This window comes from Eulemur rufifrons, chromosome 5 (assembly GCF_041146395.1).
Source record: "Eulemur rufifrons isolate Redbay chromosome 5, OSU_ERuf_1, whole genome shotgun sequence".
Lineage (NCBI taxonomy): Eukaryota > Metazoa > Chordata > Mammalia > Primates > Lemuridae > Eulemur > Eulemur rufifrons.
This window is the reverse complement of record NC_090987.1, coordinates 19,178,266-19,196,987: the sequence shown is the minus strand read 5'-3', so window position 1 is coordinate 19,196,987 and position 18,722 is coordinate 19,178,266. Positions and strand designations below refer to the sequence as shown.

The following is an 18,722-nucleotide window of genomic DNA, read 5'->3' as shown; positions in this document are numbered from 1 at the left end:
TTCTTGAGCAACTTTTAGCTAGGCAAATGTCAGGATAAAGTTCAGGATCTGGTGTTTAACACTTCATCCCACTTGACTAAGTGCATTTTATTTTTCCAGTTCCACAACATTGATTCAAGTCTCTGGCATCCTACAAGATCCAGTTCAAGTCCTACCTCTTTCTCACTGACGTCTTGGCTGGTGACGTCCCTTTCCCCGTATCTTACCCTTTCTTTTACTTGCTCATTAGTTCCCTCATATTGTTAGTTGATTGCTTCCTGATACCTATTTTCCCAGCCTGAGTGTGGGCTTCTTAAAACAAGGGACCAGGACATATCTTTAAAATTCTCTGAGCACCAAAAATAATACTATCCATAAGCTCGGAGCTCAATTAATACTTGAATAAATAAGGTTCTGAAGAGCCCCCCAAAGTAGACCAATTAATGGCTTTTGAGCCAAGGGTGGCGGTGGGGTTGGTTCTTGATCCCGCTCTCTTGGTAGTTTCCAGACCACACCCACTCTTACTCCTATTGTGAGGCTATTGGAAACTTTGGCCACCTCAAGAACACTGAGCAGGAAATGAGTGCATCTGAAACTACACGGAAGTCTCAAATACTTTTTGTTAAGATTGGAATTTAAACTGAAGGCATTTTCCCCTTGTGGTTGTAAGCACCACGTACGCGTTGTGTACACCGCAGGCCTGGACTTCTCACTCTCACGTCTGCTAAGAGGTCACATCTGCAAGGCTTGGGGTGAGTACAGCACAATCAGCTGCAGGTTTTAAGCAAATATTAATATTTCAGCGTGTCCTTGGAACAGGAAAATGAAATGCACGCGGAGGCTCATCAAGGTACACGGTCAGATCACACTGATATGAACTCTGACTCAAAGGCTTATAGTGGTTAAAAGATAGTAAGATTCATTCCAACCAAAGGCTAAAAATTACACAAACATATGCATGAGCAAAACATCAGGAATAACACTCTTGTTTGAAAAACACTGCACGGAAAACAAAAAGCAGAAGAGTAACGTTTTCGTTTCCGCGCAGCCAGCTCTGGTCCGCCCACCCCTCGGCCCGGGTCACCACCACCATCTAACACCCAGCCAACCCGGAGGGAGAGGAGCGCCCTCAGGCACTTTCCTCGCGGCCCCCTGGGGCCCTAGCGCGCGCTCGAAGCCGGGCCCGGGCGGGCGCCAACGAGCGCGGACTTCCCGCGAGTCCTAGAGCGGCCGCGCGGGACCCAGCCGGCAGCGCACTTCCGCCTGCGCGCGTCGCCGCCTCGCGGACGGCTGGGCCTCGGTGCGGGCCTGCGCCTCCCTCGGCTCCTGCCGCGGGCCTCGGGGAGAGGGTGAGTGGGGCAGGGCGCGCCGGAGGGGGGCGGGCGCGCTTCCTCGGGACTCGCCGGCTCGTCCAGGCCCGGCGCGGAGGACCCAGGCCCCGGGAGCGCCCGGAGCGAAAACGCGCCTCGTCCTCCGCCCGGGGCCGGAGCCTCGGTCGCCCGGCGCTGCTGCTGCCGCCGCCCACCCGCCTTTTTCGAGACTCACACCGTTTCGTCGGGGAGCCTGGGCTCTGGCCCTGTGCCTCGGCCACTCACTTTCTCTCTCCGGGCCATGGTTCTTTCAGCTCTAAAATGGAGGACGGCAGTGTCTGCCCTGCGTACACCACAGGGTGATTGCAGGGCCGACACTGCCTGCCTGGAAACCGAGGAGCGCTGTTTCTGAACCCGGCAGCCATTAGACTCCCTTGGGAAGCCTTCCAAATGCTGAGGCTCCGTCATCACCGGGTGATTGTGATCTGCTGCCGGGACCGAAACCGCGGGCCCAGAGTATGAAATGACAGTACTGGGATCACGACCGGAATATGCACTTCGTCGAAGGTGGATCACAGCCTTGAGAAAGCAAGCGGCTGTTATTTTCTCCAAGAAGACAGGGTCCTAACCTGGTTTGCGCAGTTTTAATTCCTAGTGCCTAAAATGGTGCATGTCCGAAAACATGCAGCACTGATCAAATAAATTAATTTCTAATTACTTCCCAACTTAATGGGAGGGTTTTGCTTATATTTGGTTCGATTTTAAGCTTTTTATTATGGAAACTTTAAAACATATACAAAAATAGTATACTGAACTCCCAATTCATGATCAGTCTTATTTCATCTGTAACCCTCATCCCCCTTAGTATTTTAAAGCAAATCTGAAATGTACCATTCCATCCGTTAAGTACTTGTTTATGTTTATAAAGCACAATAACTCCCTTTTTAAACATAAAGCCATTGTTAGTCTGATTAGCATTTCATATTTTTTTTTTTTACTATCCAGTCAGCGTTTACATTTCTCCAGTTGTATACCCCACTCCCCATCAGTTTGTCCAAATCAGGATCTAGACAGACTACACATGTTAACATTTGGTTGATGTCTCCTGGATTTCAAGCTCTTTATCCCCTCCCTATTTTTTCTCTTGTATTTTACTTGAAGAACAAGTCATTTGTCCTGTAAAGTGTCTACATCCTGGCTTTTGCTTTTTCCATACCTGTGGTGTCCTTTCATAAGCAGTTATTTAAATCTACAGCCCTTTTCAGGTTTCAGGTTCTACTTTTTAGCAAGAAAACTTCGTGGGTACTGTGTATTTCATACTGCATCACATCAGGAGTTAAATAAGATCTTGTCTTTCTTTGTGGACCTTTTATGTACAAATAGCACCACAGGGTAACCAAATAAGTGATCAGGGAATTACAGAAGGATGCCAGCTAATGACTGCAGAAGGAATGAGAGTGTATCACCTTTTGGCAACCGCTAATGAAATAATGGATCCTGGCAATGATCACTAGTGGCTGTTAACATCAGAGAAAGAGAGACAGCCAGACAATGGGTGCTGCTTGATGGAGGCCCCTCATACTACTTATCCAGTATTCTTGGAGTAATGGAGATGGGGTGGGGGATATAGTTGAAACAAGATTCCCCATGAGTTGATAATTGTTGAAGCTCAATGATGGCTATGTGGCGATGCATTGTACTAATCTATTTCTGTATGCGTTTGGAATTTTTCATAATAAAACAGTGTTTGAAAAGATTGGCCAGTTGATTAGTGAGTTCAGGTCATTCTGATGCAATCGATTATAGTTCTCCGTTAACCTTTCACTAAGTGGTTCTCAAATCTGACTCCATGTTAGAATCATGGGGGAAGGCTTTTTTTTCCTCTCTTTTTTAATTTTTAATACTAAAACACATGTCTCACTTGCAGAATTTCCTGTCTAATTGTTCTGAGATGGAACCCAATCATTGATAAGGTGTAAAAGCTCTCCAGGTGATTCTAATTATGCTCTCAGGGTTACAGTACCACTGGTCTAGATCCATTATTTGTTAGGGATGGCAAAGTGATTATTATCCCTTCTGCATTTTATTAGCTTTTGCAAATTTTAACTTTCTACATTCTGTTTATTCTCACCTGTCTTGCAAACTGTAATCCAATAGGGAAGCCTCAGCAAATTAAGCTCCTTAATTATCAGAGGAAGACTTGATCTTGGAGGTGAAAATGTAGAGTAACACATGAAAAGGTAGCAATAACCTCAAGGCTTGTGTGTAGGGTAGAGATGTACCACCTTGTATGTGGAAGTTGTGGGGAGCAAGTTGGTGGGGAGCTGTTTCCCAAAATGGAAAGGAAGACTAGGTGATGGGTAGTTAGAAAAGCATGTTTGTCTTTATGACACATTTTAAAAAAATCATCAGTATTAAATAAATACAATACATTTAAATTAAATAGATGAGACATCACTCATTGGAACCTAAAACTATCCAAAGATTTAAAACTAAAATTAATAATTCTCTTCCTGTCTCCTGCCTATCACTTTAGTCACCTCTGAGATAACCAGTATTAACAGTATGGGGTGTATCCTTCCATACCAGACTTTGTCTTTTAGAAGTATAGGGGCTTGGGGCATTGTTATAAAAATGAAATCAGCTCATAGCTATCTGTAACTTTTCTCACTGTTATTCCTCCAGGACAATAGTTACAGACCTGATACTTTATTAGCTGTGGAATAAATAGTTAAAAAATAGTAGAATAATAGTATGAATGTATAGTAAAATATTCAACCATTTCACTATTGACATATTCAGATTGCTTCCATATTTTAGTTACCTTAAAAGCACCACAATAAACATCATTATACTTAGATCCTTTGATTCTGTAGGGTAGATTCCCAAAAATGGGATTGCTGGGTTAAAGCATATTTAACAGCATTATTATTGGTAATATATATATATAGATAAATTATTCTCCCAGAGCATAATAGCAATTCATACCTTCACCACTTATGAGAGTACCCATTTGCCCTCATCCTGGTTATTACCTAGCATTGCTTCACTCATATTTGCCAGCTGATGTGTAGAAAATGGTCTCTTTTCTTTCATTTGCATTGCGCTACCTGGAGACTGAGCACTTTTCTTTTTATTTACCTTTTTTTTTTAAATTTTTATGGATGCATAATAGTTGTCTGAGTACTTTTCATGCTTATTGGCCATTTGGATTTCTTCTGTGGTCCCTGTATTATCCTTTGCCTGTTTTTCTATTGATTATTATTTTTTAAATGCATTGGAATAAATTTTTTCTTAGGGGCATTTACCCTTTGTCATAAGAGGTGCAAATAGTTTTCTCCAGGTGCTTTTTGTCCTTTGTCTTTTTGAGTCTTTTGATATATAAAAAGATTTTATGTAGTGAAAGTGTCTGTTTTTTTCATTTCTGGGTTTCCTGTCTTACCAATAAGAGCTTTCTCATCACCAAAGTTAAACATGTACAAATTCTATTTTTTTCAGCATATCTTATTGGATTTTTTACATTTAAATTTCAAACCTGTGTGGAATATATTTTTAACTACAATGCAAAGTGAACATCTTGCTTTCCTTTTTTCTGCAAGAACAGCCAACTATGTCAGTTCTGTTCATTAAATAAGCCACCCTTTTTGGATTTTTTTTTGTTTTGTTTTGTTTTGTTAGACAGAGTCTCACTCTGTCGCCAGGGCTAGAGTGCTGTGTTATCAGCCTCGATCACAGCAACCTCAAACACCTGAACTCAAGCCATCCTCCTTCCTCAGCCTCCCCAGTAGCTAGGACTACAGGTGTGCACCACCATGCGTGGCTAATTTTTTTTATTTTTAGTAGAGACGGGGTCTCGCTCTTGCTCAGGCTAGTCTTGAACTCCTGACCTCAAGCAATCCTCCCGCCTTGGCCTCCCAGGGTGCTAGGATTATAGGTGTGAGCCACCGCACCCGACCCTAAAACCACCCTTTTCATACCTTTGTTATTTACTGTATTGATTCCTATACATACTTGGTTTATTTATGGACTTTCCCTTCCCTTTCACCTCTATTTATGTGCCAATATTATTCTGTTTTAATTACATCTGATTAATGTAGTAAATGTTAGTATCTAGAAAGGCAGGTCATTACTTACTACTTTATGTAATTTTCTTGTTTTTTCTCAGACATGTATTTTTTTTTCTTCCATGTGATTTTTGGATTGTTCTTGTTCCAGGAGAACTCCCACTGGAAATCTAATAGGATTTGCACCAAATATACCGACATTAATTTTGGAAAGATGAACATTTACATGATACCAAGTCTTCCTATCAAGGAACATATGTGTATCTCCATTATAAGTTGGTTTATTTATTTATTGTTCTTGTGAATGGGATTTTTTTTCCCCATTTTGTTTTTAATCTGGTTATTGCTAGGGCTGAGAAAACTATTGAAATTTCTATATATTTAGCTCTCTGTCAAATTTTCTTATTATAGCAGTTTTTCTTAAAATTATGTTTTCCTCCTTACCATCAATGTGGATAATCTATAACTGGTTGGGTGTATGTTTCAGTTCATTCTCATTTATTCTATTTGATATACATCTTCCATCACAGAAATATATCAGAGATATTAGATGTGGCCAGAAATAGTGAAAGGAACAGTGCCAGGAGTTGGTAGGAATCCACACATTCAATAGGTTATTGCTGATCAGTTAAAATAGCAGAGTTCCAAGTCTTCACAAGTCATGGACTCTGACATGTAGGGAGCGAGACATTTGCTCAGCATTGTTATGAAGTATCAGCGTTACTGTAGCGTACATAGAGCATTGCTGTTTATGGTCATTCAGAGAAAGGGCTGATCACCATGGACACCAGGGACACCATTTGGAAAGCATCATTAAATACCATCTCTTGCCCAGAATCTCAACTAGAATTGTTGTTTAGTGTTTATTAGAAGGACTTAAAAAAAATACGTGGAAAGTAGAGTTCCCATATACCCTCTCACCCCTCACCTCCCAGTTTCTCCTGTGTTAACGTCTTGGGTTTAGTATGGTATGTTTGTTACAGTTGATGAGCCAATATTGATATACTCTTAATAACTAAAGTTTACATTAAGGTTCATTCACCCTTGTGTCGTACATTCTGTGTACAGTTGGCCAATGCATAATGACGTGTTTGTCCTAACTGTATCATACAGCATAGTTTCACTGCCCTAAAAGTCCCATGCTCCACCTATTCATTCTTCCCTCCCTCCCCCTGTATCACTGGCAAACACTGATCTTTTTATTATCGCCATAGTTTAGCCTTTTTGAGAACGTCATATAGTTGGAATTCAGCTTTAGTTTTTAATTGACTGGGTTCAGTTTTTATTTGTGTGCGTAAGCAGTTGTACAAAGTTTGGTAATTGTAGTTTTAGCTGATTAAGATTTATTAAAGTTTTACTTTGGATTTGTGTGGAAAACTATTAGAAAACAGGAATCCAGACAGTTCTGCATGAACAAAAAATAAATAACAGTAAATCTCACAGGAATGTGTTTTTGGTGCCGTGATATGAAATAATTCCCAGGTGATCTTTCTGTTGCAGGGTGGAAGATGTCTATGGATGTGACATTTCTGGGGACGGGCGCAGCATACCCATCTCCAACCCGGGGTGCCTCTGCTGTGGTCCTTCGGTGTGAGGGCGAGTGCTGGCTCTTTGACTGTGGAGAGGGAACACAGACACAGCTTATGAAGAGCCAGCTTAAAGCAGGTTAGTGTGCCTTCAGCTCTCATTAAGATTATCTTTGGTCTGCTTCATTTTCTTGGCTCTCTTTGGGCCTTTTGTTCAGAAACAGCCTTGACAGTTGCATCTCCCTTCAGTGCTAGAGCTCTGGGAGACTGGAAAGGCCCTCAGGCATCTGGCCATGCCCACTGAACTTCATTACCTTATTTATGTGCTTTTCATTCATCCTGGAAATGTTGAGAGCAAGGATTTATGTAAGGTTGGCAGGTGAAGGATGGAGTGGGATACATCAGGCATATTAGATAGACAACTGCCCTAGCAAGGGAACAGTGTACATACTTACTTCTTCCGCCAGGAGATAGTTGTCATGAGAGCATGCAAAGGGCAATAAATGTTCAGAGGAGGGAGATGTACTTTTCCACTTGGGTTATCGGGGTCAGCATCTCAGAGAGATTGGCCTGTGAGTTGTTGAAGGAGGAGGCTGGGGAGAAGAAAGGTATTATAGCCAGAAGGAATGGAGTAAGCAGAGGCCGGCATCTGGGAGCTAGAGGATTCCAGTGAAAAGCCTCAACCCAGAGTCAGGCAGACCTGGGTTCTGGTCCCAGCTGTGTCTTTGGCTTGTGATCTTAGCAGATTAGCAAAGTTAAACTTCACTTTTTTCATCTTGAAAATGGGGATAAAAACTCTACTTAGAAAGGGTGTTATAGCCAGGCATGGTGGCTCACGTCTTTAATCCTAGCCCTCTGGGAGGCTGAGGTGGGAGGATCACTTGAGGCCAAGAGTTCGAGACAAGCCTGAGCAGGAGACCCTGTCTCTACAAAAAATAGAAAAATTAGCTGGAATGGTGACAGGCGTCTGTAGTCCCAGCTACTCGGGAGGCTGATGGAGGAGGATCACCTGAGCCCAGGAGTTTGAGGTTGCAGTGAGCTGTGATGAGGCTACTGCACTGTAGCCTGGGCAACAGAGTGAGACCCTGTCTGAAAAAAAAAAAGGGGGGGAGGGTGTTGTGGGAATTATGTATAATAATTCTTTCTCTATACTATTGCCTCTTTCTCATAGTTAAATCTTAGCCATCTCCTCAGAGGCTTTTCCTGAACCTCCTGGGTTGAGTTAGTTTCTCTCTCACTCTAGTCATTCTTTTACTTCATCTTATTTTTGTTGACTTCTTAGCATCATCAGTGTCTGGAATTATGTTATTTAAGTAATTTGTTTCTGTGTTCTCTATCTCCCTGTACTATAAAGTAAGTTCAATGATCATTTATGTACCTAGTAGTTGCCTAGTAAATGTATGTTCCATTAGTGAGTAGATAAAACATTTAGCAGCTTAGTATAGTGCCTCTCATTTATTAGGTCTTGATAGATAGTAGTTATTGAAGTCATTATTCCTATAATTCATCACGGTACATAGCACTTGATGACTAAAGGAAAGATACTTCCAGTGTCCAAGGATATCTTGGTCTAGTGATGGAAACTGAACTGACAGTCATCAGTGATGTAATATAAATAGAATAATAGAGGTGTTTTCTAAATACTTCTCGAGCACAAAGGAGGGGGACATTAACTGCGCCTGTGTATTAACAGAAGGCATCCCAGAGATGGTAACAGTTGAGCTAGGATCCAAGAGATAACTAGAAGTTTTTGTCGGGGGAGAAGTAGGGATAGACATTTAAGGAACAGACAACAAAGTAAACAACAAGTGAGGCAGTTTCCAGGAAAGAAATGGCATGTTTGGGGAACCCCAGGTACTTGGCTGGGCTAGATGGGACTACAAATGCTGAAAAGGAAAGTGAAGGCTGACTGTGAAGTCCTCTGTGGCATAGTACGGTATTTGGACTTTATTGTTCTACTGGCAGTAAGGAGCCATTAAATGTTTTTAAGCAGGAGAACGATGTGATCTGATTTGTGTTTTAGGACAGAGTTTTCTGATGGCACATTCATTGGGAGAGAGAGAATAACACCAGGGAGACCAGTTCCAAGGCAGCTGCGATTCATTTGAGAGAATAAAAGAGAGAGATTGAGAGAGAATATGAATGAGGGTGTTGAAGCAAGAAATTAGATAGGGATGGAGATGAGAGACTCAATTTAAGAAGTACTTGTAGGGCCGGGCGTGGTGACTTATGCCCGTAATCCTAGCTACTGTGGGAGGCAGAGGTGGGAGCATTGCTTGAGCTCAGGAGTTCGAGACCAGCCTGAGCAAGAGTGAGACCCCATCTTTACTAAAAATATAAAAATTAGCCAGGCGTCATGGTGTGCGCCTGTAGTCCCAGCTACTCAGGAGGCTGAGGCAGGAGGATTGCTTGAGCCTAGGAGTTTGAGGTTGCTGTGAGACAAGGTCTCACTCTGTCACCCAGGCTAGAGTGCAGTGGCGTCATCAGAGCTCACTGCAACCTCAAACTCAGTGGGCTCAAGTGATCCTCCTGCCTCAGCCTCCCAAAGTGCTAGGATTACAGGCATGTGCTACTGCACCCAGCCTGCATCATGATATTTTAGAGGACGCTTAATTATTCCACTCCTCTGTGGATGACATATTCTCCCATGACTTCCCTGTTTGCAAGTGAAAGGGAATTCATGCATTTTTCTCTCTTCATTTGATAGCTTCCTCATACCTTTGATAATTGTGGTTACCATTCCTTCTCCCTCTGAAATCAAGTTTCTCGAAAAATAAAATGTTTGTTTCCTTGAAACTGTGATAACAGTAGGAAGCAATTCTTCACTTACTTATTTTGCCTCACTTGCTTTGGGTTCACGGGTTGTTTTGGTGTTCAGTTTGGCTTTGTTTCGGAGTAGATACCGAAGGGCCCAGGAAGTCTGACATTGGCAGTTTTGAGGCCAACGGGGGATCTGGACTCAGCGACTGCTGTAGTTCTTTTATCTGCACAGTCCTCAGGTCACACTTGGAGGTGGCTTTGCAGCCTTGCCGGGGGAAAGGGGAAACGAAAGGATTCTGGAAGTCAAAAAACAGAAAAACAAGGACTAAAAAGAGAAAAGAAAAAGGAGCATATTGAGGAAACTTCTAGAGTGCCTCCTGGGGATTCTCAGGTCCAATATCAGCCTCTGCCCACTCTGTTCTCTTGCACTGGGGCCTGGGCTTGGTGTAGTGATTTTGGGAAGACTCGTTTGGAGAGCACTTGATGTCATAGGACAAATCATATCAATAAACTATCAACAAGTGATTCCTGTGCACTTACAGTATCAAATGTTTAAAATAGGCGTACCTTGAGCAAAGAACAAGAAGCCTCTGTACACTGGAAATGTGTTAGTTGTGATTGTTACTTGGGAAATGCTGTGTGGCGCATCTCAGAAAATGCTGATGTGGCACCCTGCCACATACAGCCGTAAACTCAATTTACCACTGGCTAAATCAAGCGATAACCTAAGCCAATATGGACTGAAAAAGCTGTTGTGTTCATTCAGACTGAAAGGAAGAGATGGGTCCAAGTACCCTTACATGATACCGTAGGCGATCTGCCCTCCAGTCTGCATTCTGGCATCTGTTGCCCACCCTCTCCCCTCAGTTCTTCACCTTGTTCCTCTCTTACCTCCCTTTCCTTTCCCTCCTCCCTTTCCTCTCCCTCCCTTACCCTCCTTCCTTGATTGGTTAATCTCTGCCTTGATTGGTTAATCTCTGTCCATTGTAGGGAGTCCTTAAAAGGCAGTTTTGGGTTCAGGCACTGGTCCAGTCAATTGGAGTCAGTGGAACATTTTGTTTTGCTTGATGTACATGCTTGCTATTCTTAGAAGGAGCAGTAGGGGGCAGTGTAACTGCTAAATGCTCTTGACACTTGAGGCCTGTCTACTTAAGTGAAATGCTCTGCAAACTGTAAAACTATGTAATTTGAAGATGTTTTATGAAAAAGTTATACCTTATTAAAATCATTCAGTAAAATAAAGCTTGTTTTTCTTGCTTCTGGAATCATGTAACAAAATGTAAACGAGTAAGTTTACAGTGGTAAGAAGAACTTCTAAATTCAACTTACAACTTTTTATGTGAATTGTTATCCTTATTTCAAATAGCTTTGTACGAGTTTTTATTTCTGAAAACTTTCCACATGTATTTGTCTGTCTCAATCAAAAGGGAGAATTACCAAGATTTTCATCACTCATCTTCATGGAGACCATTTCTTTGGCCTTCCTGGGCTCCTCTGCACAATTAGCCTGCAAAGCAGCTCCGTGGTTGCCAAACAGCCTATTGAAATCTATGGCCCTGTAGGACTTCGGGACTTTATCTGGCGAACCATGGAACTCTCTCACACGGAGTTGGTCTTCCCTTACGTGGTCCATGAGCTGGTGCCTACAGCGGATCAATGTCCTGCAGAAGAACTAAAGGAATTTGCACATGTGAATACATCAGACAGCCCTCCCAAAGAGGGACAAGGAAGAACTATCCTATTAGACTCAGAAGAAAACTCATACCTCCTGGTTGATGATGAACAGTTTGTTGTTAAAGCATTTCGCCTCTTTCACAGAATTCCCTCCTTTGGGTTTTCAGTCGTGGAAAAGAAACGCCCAGGTAAACTCAACGCACAGAAACTAAAAGACCTTGGTAAGTGGTTTTTTTTTTTTCCTTCTCATCAGTCAGGCTATTGTTTTTTGTTTGTTTGTTTTAAATAATTCATGACGTGTAAAATCAGGCTATTGTTAACTGAGGCTATTAGAAGTGTCGTAGTATCCCAGGCCTATATGCCAGACCTAAAACTGACATTTTCTCCACTTACTTCCTTTGCCCTAAGTTTCCTCATTAAGGGAAATATTAATACATGAGGCCAAAATATACTATTTAGAGCAAAATCAAATATATGTTTGAATCCTCTCTTCACCTCCCTGGATTCATATTCTTAGTCTGTCTTATCTTCAGCTTACACTGTCTTGATTGGCCAGGTAGTTTGGGTGGCAGTAGTGGTTGTTTTAGGTCCAGGTTTTATTTTTTCATGTCTTCGTTTTGATATGTTTTCCGTAACATCTTTGGTCTTAGAATTTTTGCCACATTTCTTAACCTCACAGCTGCAGCCAACTACTTTCAGGGTTTCCTTCTCCTTCTGCTTTGCCTACTCATTCAACCTTGACTAAGTTAATTTGGTATTCAGAACATTATGCCTCAACCGCTTTTACATGCCAGGGTTCATCACAGTTGAAAGCAAGCATACAAACGTGGGCTTGGGGCCCATCTAAGGCTTCACACCTCCTGCGTGCATGCATGAGGAGGTCTTCAGCACCTCTTCCAAGGCAGAGTCCAGGGCATTATACCTCCAGTATCACCACCTTCCTTGGCACAGAGTGGCAGTGCCTGTAAAAAGCAGGGTAGCTGGAAATTGCTCTGATCCTATTCTGGTTTGGGGTGCTGCCAGATAAAAAAGAAAAAGAGAAAAAAAAAAGCATGGTGGTGTTTTTTTTTTAATGTCCTTTTTTTAATTTATGCAATTTCTTCCTCAGCTAAAACAAAATGCTACATAAAGAGGAAATATGACTTAAACCAAGAGTATTTTTATTATTTAAAAGCTTGTAGAAATACTATTATATTTGGAAACTTTAAATGTGATCTGGGTTGGAATTAATGATCACATTATCCTTGTTTGTAAGTACTGTCCAGAGTGATGTTATTCCAGATTAATATGAGCCTTAAGCCAAGTTTGGTAAATGTGGAACTGTCCCTGTCTACCAAGTAGATTGATCACGTATGATTGCCTGAAACTCCTTGATCTTGTGATCCAAACAATCCTAACAATTTTTTTTTTTTATTAAGTTAGTCAGTTTGTAGGTACCTGTCTTGATTAGGCATTGATCATATTATTATTTAAATATACTCTATACTTTTACCCAAAGGTGAGTTTATTAAATAAAGCACTCCCTAAAACTGATATTTCCATGCACAGCAGAGAATTAAGACTGTTTTCTTGACTGTGTAAGGTCTTAGTGGGATTTAGGAGCTTAAAAATCATCTGACATACGTATATAGGAAACGTTTTAAATACTAAGGCATTGCTAGTATCAGTCAACACAGAATTTTAAAAAATGTATAAATATTCCAGTTTTCCATGAGTAGTAAAACACAACAACTGTGAAAAGAATTGGATGCCTTTTCCATTAGCTATTTGCGATGCTGTTAAAATAGACTCTTAAATGGTCATACATTCCATTCCCATGATATAATGTTATCTGCCTTCATCATTAGGTGTTCCGCCAGGTCCTGCCTATGGAAAGCTGAAAAATGGAATTTCTGTTGTTCTGGAAAATGGGGTTACAGTTTTTCCCCAGGATGTCTTAAAAAAGCCTATCGTTGGAAGAAAAATCTGCATATTGGGTGACTGTTCCGGGGTTGTGGGTGATGGAGGAGTGAAGCTGTGCTTTGAAGCAGACCTGTTGATCCATGAAGCGACCTTGGATGATGCCCAAATGGACAAAGCAAAGGAGCACGGCCACAGCACACCACAGATGGCAGCAACATTTGCAAAGTTGTGCCATGCAAAGAGGCTGGTTCTGACTCACTTCAGTCAGAGGTACAAACCAGTTGCCTTGGCCAGAGAAGGAGAAACAGATGGCATTGTAGAACTAAAAAAGCAAGCTGAATCAGTGTTAGATCTCCAAGAAGTGACTCTAGCAGAAGATTTTATGGTGATTGGCATTCCAATCAAGAAGTAAAACCAATGTTCCTGAACACATGTTGACATATTTGTGAACTGGACCTGTTGTCAAGTTTTTTATTTTTTGTTTTTAGTCTGAAATTATTTGAGCCCTATTAATCCTGAAAAGGATGGAGCTGCATTGTTGAACTGACTCAGTAGTTAGAGGGAGCAAGATTTTTGATAATAAATCATTTTTAAAAGAACAAAACCCCAGCATTCTTCTTAAAGCCCAAATCTGACAAAACGATAGACCGTTCGGGTATACTTGTCATTTTGTGCTGTTGCCACAGATATAAGCCATTACTCCATGCAATCCTCGGCTTAGCTTCTGCTCAGCATTTTTGCTATTGTTCACAAAGTACACAGAGCCTGGCCCTCATGGCTAAAAATAGTATTTTGGCAGTTTATGTTGAATCTGTGTTATTAACAGAATAGGGAGAAATAACGAGACATTGGATATACAGGATTGATGATAGCATGACCACAGCTTTGCTAGAATACTGAATGTAGGGTTGGGCTAGGTGTTTATCCTAGTATTTTATTGAACTTTCTGGTTTGCTCTTAACTGATGATTCTCAGTTGGAGTGCTACTACTCCCCTAGAAAGAGTTTTGAAATTGTGGGGATGTTTTCTTGTCACAATGACTGGAAGGGTAATGATCGTGGTCCTACTACCACTGGTCAGGGGTCAGGGATGCTAGATTGTCCTGCAAAATTTGAGTCAGTCCTGTATAATAAAGAATCATCTCACCCAAAATGCAAATTGCAGGCCCATTGAAATACAGAGAAAGTTGAAAACTTAACACTCCAATGTGAATATGCTTTTCCAAAATTAGTGACATAATGATTTGAATTACTAGGTAAGTCAAATCTTACAACAAATCCTAAAGTGTGAATATGTTGGAATTGGAATGTCATATCAGATATCATTTGAAAGAAATGAGCCATCAAGTGAAGCTTATGAATCTGGAGGTAGAAATGGTATCTGTTAAACTGAGGTTTAATTTACAAGTCCCTATTAATAATTCTTTGAGCACAATTTTAATAAGTGTTCGTTCTAGAGTAGCTCTTCCTTCTGAGCTGCCTTCCACCTCCCTTTTGTCTGCCATGCCATGATGTAGCTCTGACTCACTTGCCCCACGGTGTTTCTCAAAATGTGTTCCACAGAAAGCTAGTCTTACATGCCGATTCCTTCAAAAAGGCTCCCTAATCAAATCAGCTTGGGAAGCCCTTTATGCTCTGCATCCTTCTGGGAGTGGTCCAGTGCCCATCAGCATATTAAAAACATTATTAGTGTTGCTTTGAATGCCCGTGAACCAGACTTTGGTGCCAGAAAGACCTGATATCATAGTCCCATTCTGTACCTTTTGATGGTACTTCCATGTGGTCTAGAGCAGGTTCCTTACTCTCTCTTGAGTTTCTTCAGCATATCCATTTCTAAAATGGGAAAAATAATAAGACCTACCTGGTAGGATTGTTGTGAAGGTTAAATGGGACAATGCATATAAAGAACATAGCACATTGCTTGAAGATGCTGAGAATCCTGCAGGCCAGAGGCCTGTCAGCTCTGCTGAACCCCTTTCTCAGTCTTATTGCACCGCATACCAACTGTTAACACATCAAGAACCTGGAGAGTTTTGCAGTACAAACATTGTCATAGTGTATACTGTTAAATTCCTCTGGGTTCTGGGGCCTCTTTGGTCAAAATTTTGATTCCTGGCTAGTTGTGGAGACTCCAAAGTAGCAATGATCAAGATAGGTCTGGTTGCTTAAGACACCAGTCATCTTGATGCAGTCCCTAGAGTGGTCTGATTCTGTCCAACTCTAGACTCTGCCCCCAAAGTGTGAAAGTTTGATCAGGCTTAAAGTGTGTCTTGGTTTATTCAAATGAACATTAATTAGACACTTATTATGCCCAAACCTATACAGAGGCTAAGACTGGTATCTCTACTGCATGGAGCCCTTGAGGGTAGAGATTGTGTCTTAGTCACCTTTACATTCTTAGAAATGCCCACCTATAGTAAGCACCCAAATATTTTTTCAGTGAAATGAAGCCTTGATAACATGAGTGCACAAAGTTCAGGACATGCTTCTATGTTTAGCCCATGTCATTACTGAACTTGTCAAAAAAAAAATTAAACCATAGCGGGTTGTGGTGGCATGCACCTATGGTCCCAGCTACTCGAGAGGCCAAGACAGGAGGCTGGCTTAAGCCCAGGAGTTTGAGGTTGCAGTGAGCTATGATGATGCCACTGTACCCCAGTCAGGGCAACAGAGCAAGATTCTGTCTCAAAAAAAAAAAAAAAAAATTAAACCACCTGGTTGGTGGTACCCCATTCACTGAGTGCAAAATAAGTGCCAGGCTTTACTGTGTTGGGAGTACGTAAATGAATAGACAAAGGACAAAATTCCAGCTCTAAGCTAATAGTCTAGTGGTAGAGACAGATAAGTAAACCAAAGTAAATCCGCAGTTATTTCAAATGTTCTCTTAATCTTGCAGCCTGGCGCTCAGTTTTGCTGTTCCTAAACATTACTTGCTAGCTGACTTGAACCATGCCCTTAGAAGCAGGCTCTATAAATATATATGGGCTAAGCCCTCAGAGACTGTGGGAACGTGGAAATGAATTGATATGTTGGATCAAGTATAAGATATCAGTACATGGTGAGAACTTTTTCCAGACCCTCTTCTGGCCTAGAATTTGCTTTCAATGCTAGGAACATTCTAAGAATTTGTGGAGCTAGAATTAAAATGAAGCTTCTATTGGACTTCTCAGAACCTGTTATCACTCATGGTTTTGACTCTAAGAGTGGAGAGGGAATGATAGTATATATTGTGCCCCAAATTTATTTGATCACTGAATCCTCTTTTTGCCAAGGAACATCTTGGAACATTAGAAATGCTGTTCCTTATACTTCTCAAAGTTACTCTATTTATGTTTTTACTTGCACAATTTATTGAGGTAATGATTTCCATATCTACACTTAGTATAGTAATTTCTTTGTCCCAAACTGACTTTCTATTGTCAGGAATCCATAGATACCTACTTATTTTAGGTAAAAAATATGTACTTTCGAGTTCTCACAAGTTGTTTACACTTGCCTAAATAGATGCTAAGTTAGCTCTATTTTCTAATACTTATGCCTCATTAATGCATTTTAAATGAAATTTGAATCATAAAAGCAACATATGCTTGGTAGAGAATTCAAAATTCAAGAAAGGAAGACAATTATTCATAATCCCAGCACTCAGAGAAAGCTGTCATTTCAGATCCAGTGGTCCTCAGACTGAGGTGTGAGTCAGGATTACTCAGGGTGTGTAGGTAGACAGAGATCTTAGGCTCTGCTTACAAAGACTCCAGTAGGTCTGGTGTGGTACCTAGGAAGCTGCATTTTAATAAGCCCGCCAGGTGATTCTGAAGTATATGGCTGGCAGACCACATTGGGAGGAAAAAAAACTTTTCTTGATGCATTTTAAAAAATTGGGGTATATATAGATATATATGCTTCTACATATGTTTGTATGTGTGCACATTACACACATGCAACATGTATATTTTTACATGTAGCCTGTTTTTCTCATTTAACATACTATGAGCATTTCCCCACCACACTAAATGTTCTCTGTAAGCACAGATTTAATGATTTTATATTTCCCATGCTATAGATGTATCATTTAGCCATTTTCCCATTTGGGTGCATTGAGATTGTTTTCCATTGTTATAAATAATACTGTCGTGAATAGTCTTGTGCGTAAATCTTTTTATCTCTGAGTATTTCCTTCCTTGGAATTGATTTCTCTGAGGGTGAAAACATCTGACTGAGTTTTGTAGACTGGGTAGGAATCACCCGCTTGTTTTCATGCTCACTTATACTCCTAGCAGTAGCATAGGAGTGGCCTATTTTGCTACTCCATCCGCAGATGATATGGAGTATCGTCAATCAGTGACCTTTCTAACACTTCTTCCCCAAGACATTAGTCTTGTAAAGATTATTTTTGCCTCATAGTGCAAATAAGTTTATTATGTCTTTCAACTAGCACATATTGTGATTTCCTTGAATATTCTCATGCCAGCTTAAGAACTTGGTAGTTTTTACTTAAAGGGGTAAAAATCCTTACCCCTCGGTCCCTGACAGATGGACAGTGAAGGTACTTTTGTACTTACAAAGGTATACATTTCCAGTGAGATGTACTGTTTCTGTCCTTATTGATTGATGGGTTTTTCAAGCAATGAATGAGTCAGTATTTTTCGTATATGGGAAGACTAAAAGGGAAGTGCTGGTAATGCGCTGAGTGTTCCCTCTTGGCAGGATAAGAATAGTTTTAAGGGAGGGGAGGGAATGCGGGGTAAGAGCAAGAAATTCTTTTCTTCTGTAGTAGGGAGTAATGTCTAAAATTGAAAAATAAATATCATTTTAAACATACTATGTTTTTAAAAAGCAGGGAGAAAGGAAGACCACCAGATGAATAGTTAAGAGTGGAGGGGGAGGGGTCCTTAGTGGACAGGGCCAGGGGGTGGGGAGGGATGGTCAGGGGACTGCTATTTTTTATAAACCTAATAGTACTAGTACTAGTTGATATTCTTAACTATTTGTATGTATGTGTTCATTTTGTTTGAGCATTGTATTAAAATACACACAGATAAGATGATGCTCTGGATAATTACAGCAACTGCTTGTCTCCACATGGATGCTCCAGGTGGCAAATAGTTCCTCTCAAGCCTTTGTGACATTCCAATCCCTTCTCCATGCTGCAGCCAGAGTAATTTTTTTTTCAAAATGCAAACATGAGCCTCGCACTCCCTCTGCTTGGAACTTTTTAGTGGTCTTGTCTTACCCAACTTTCCAACCTAATCTTACTCCACATTTTTGCAGCTCCAGCCACGTGGGCCTTCTTTCAGTCCTTTGTCAGGGCTTTTTGTTGTCACAAAGCCTTTGCACGGCCTGTTCTCTCAGCCTGGAATGTTCTTTCTCTGCTCCCCAGATTAACCCTTACTGGACCTTCAGGTCACAGCCTCATGGAAACTCTCCCTGGCCCCCTACTGGGTAGCGTATCCCTCTCCTAGCACCTGCAGCCTGTCTTCCTGGTGCCTGTCACTTAATATTTTCATTTTG

General features: G+C 41.2%; 1 protein-coding gene across 3 annotated transcripts; it reads left to right on the top strand.

The window, feature by feature from the left end:
* The first annotated feature begins 1,256 nt into the window (after positions 1–1,256).
* ELAC1 (elaC ribonuclease Z 1) lies at positions 1,257–14,748 on the top strand. Of its 3 annotated transcripts, XM_069467992.1 has the most exons (5): positions 1,280–1,328; positions 1,604–1,921; positions 6,854–7,018; positions 11,067–11,534; positions 13,161–13,822. In XM_069467992.1, exons 3-5 carry the CDS (start codon positions 6,862–6,864, stop codon positions 13,625–13,627), a joined length of 1,092 nt encoding a protein of 363 aa, XP_069324093.1. In that variant the 5' UTR covers positions 1,280–1,328; positions 1,604–1,921; positions 6,854–6,861; the 3' UTR covers positions 13,628–13,822. The 3 variants fall into 3 exon arrangements, with proteins under 3 accessions (XP_069324091.1, XP_069324093.1, XP_069324092.1); XM_069467990.1 differs by lacking the exon at positions 1,604–1,921 and having other exon boundaries at positions 1,257–1,328; positions 13,161–14,748; XM_069467991.1 differs by lacking the exon at positions 1,280–1,328 and having other exon boundaries at positions 1,371–1,921.
* The last annotated feature ends 3,974 nt before the right edge of the window (positions 14,749–18,722 follow it).

Excerpts from the sequence above, each read along its gene's own strand:
- ELAC1 (XM_069467990.1), top strand. The coding sequence starts at position 6,862 with ATGTCTATGGATGTGACATTTCTGGGGACGGGCGCAGCATACCCATCT. Across the intron at positions 7,019-11,066 it reads GAAGAGCCAGCTTAAAGCAG|GGAGAATTACCAAGATTTTC; the intron begins GTTAGTGTGCCT and ends CTCAATCAAAAG. Across the intron at positions 11,535-13,160 it reads ACAGAAACTAAAAGACCTTG|GTGTTCCGCCAGGTCCTGCC; the intron begins GTAAGTGGTTTT and ends CTTCATCATTAG.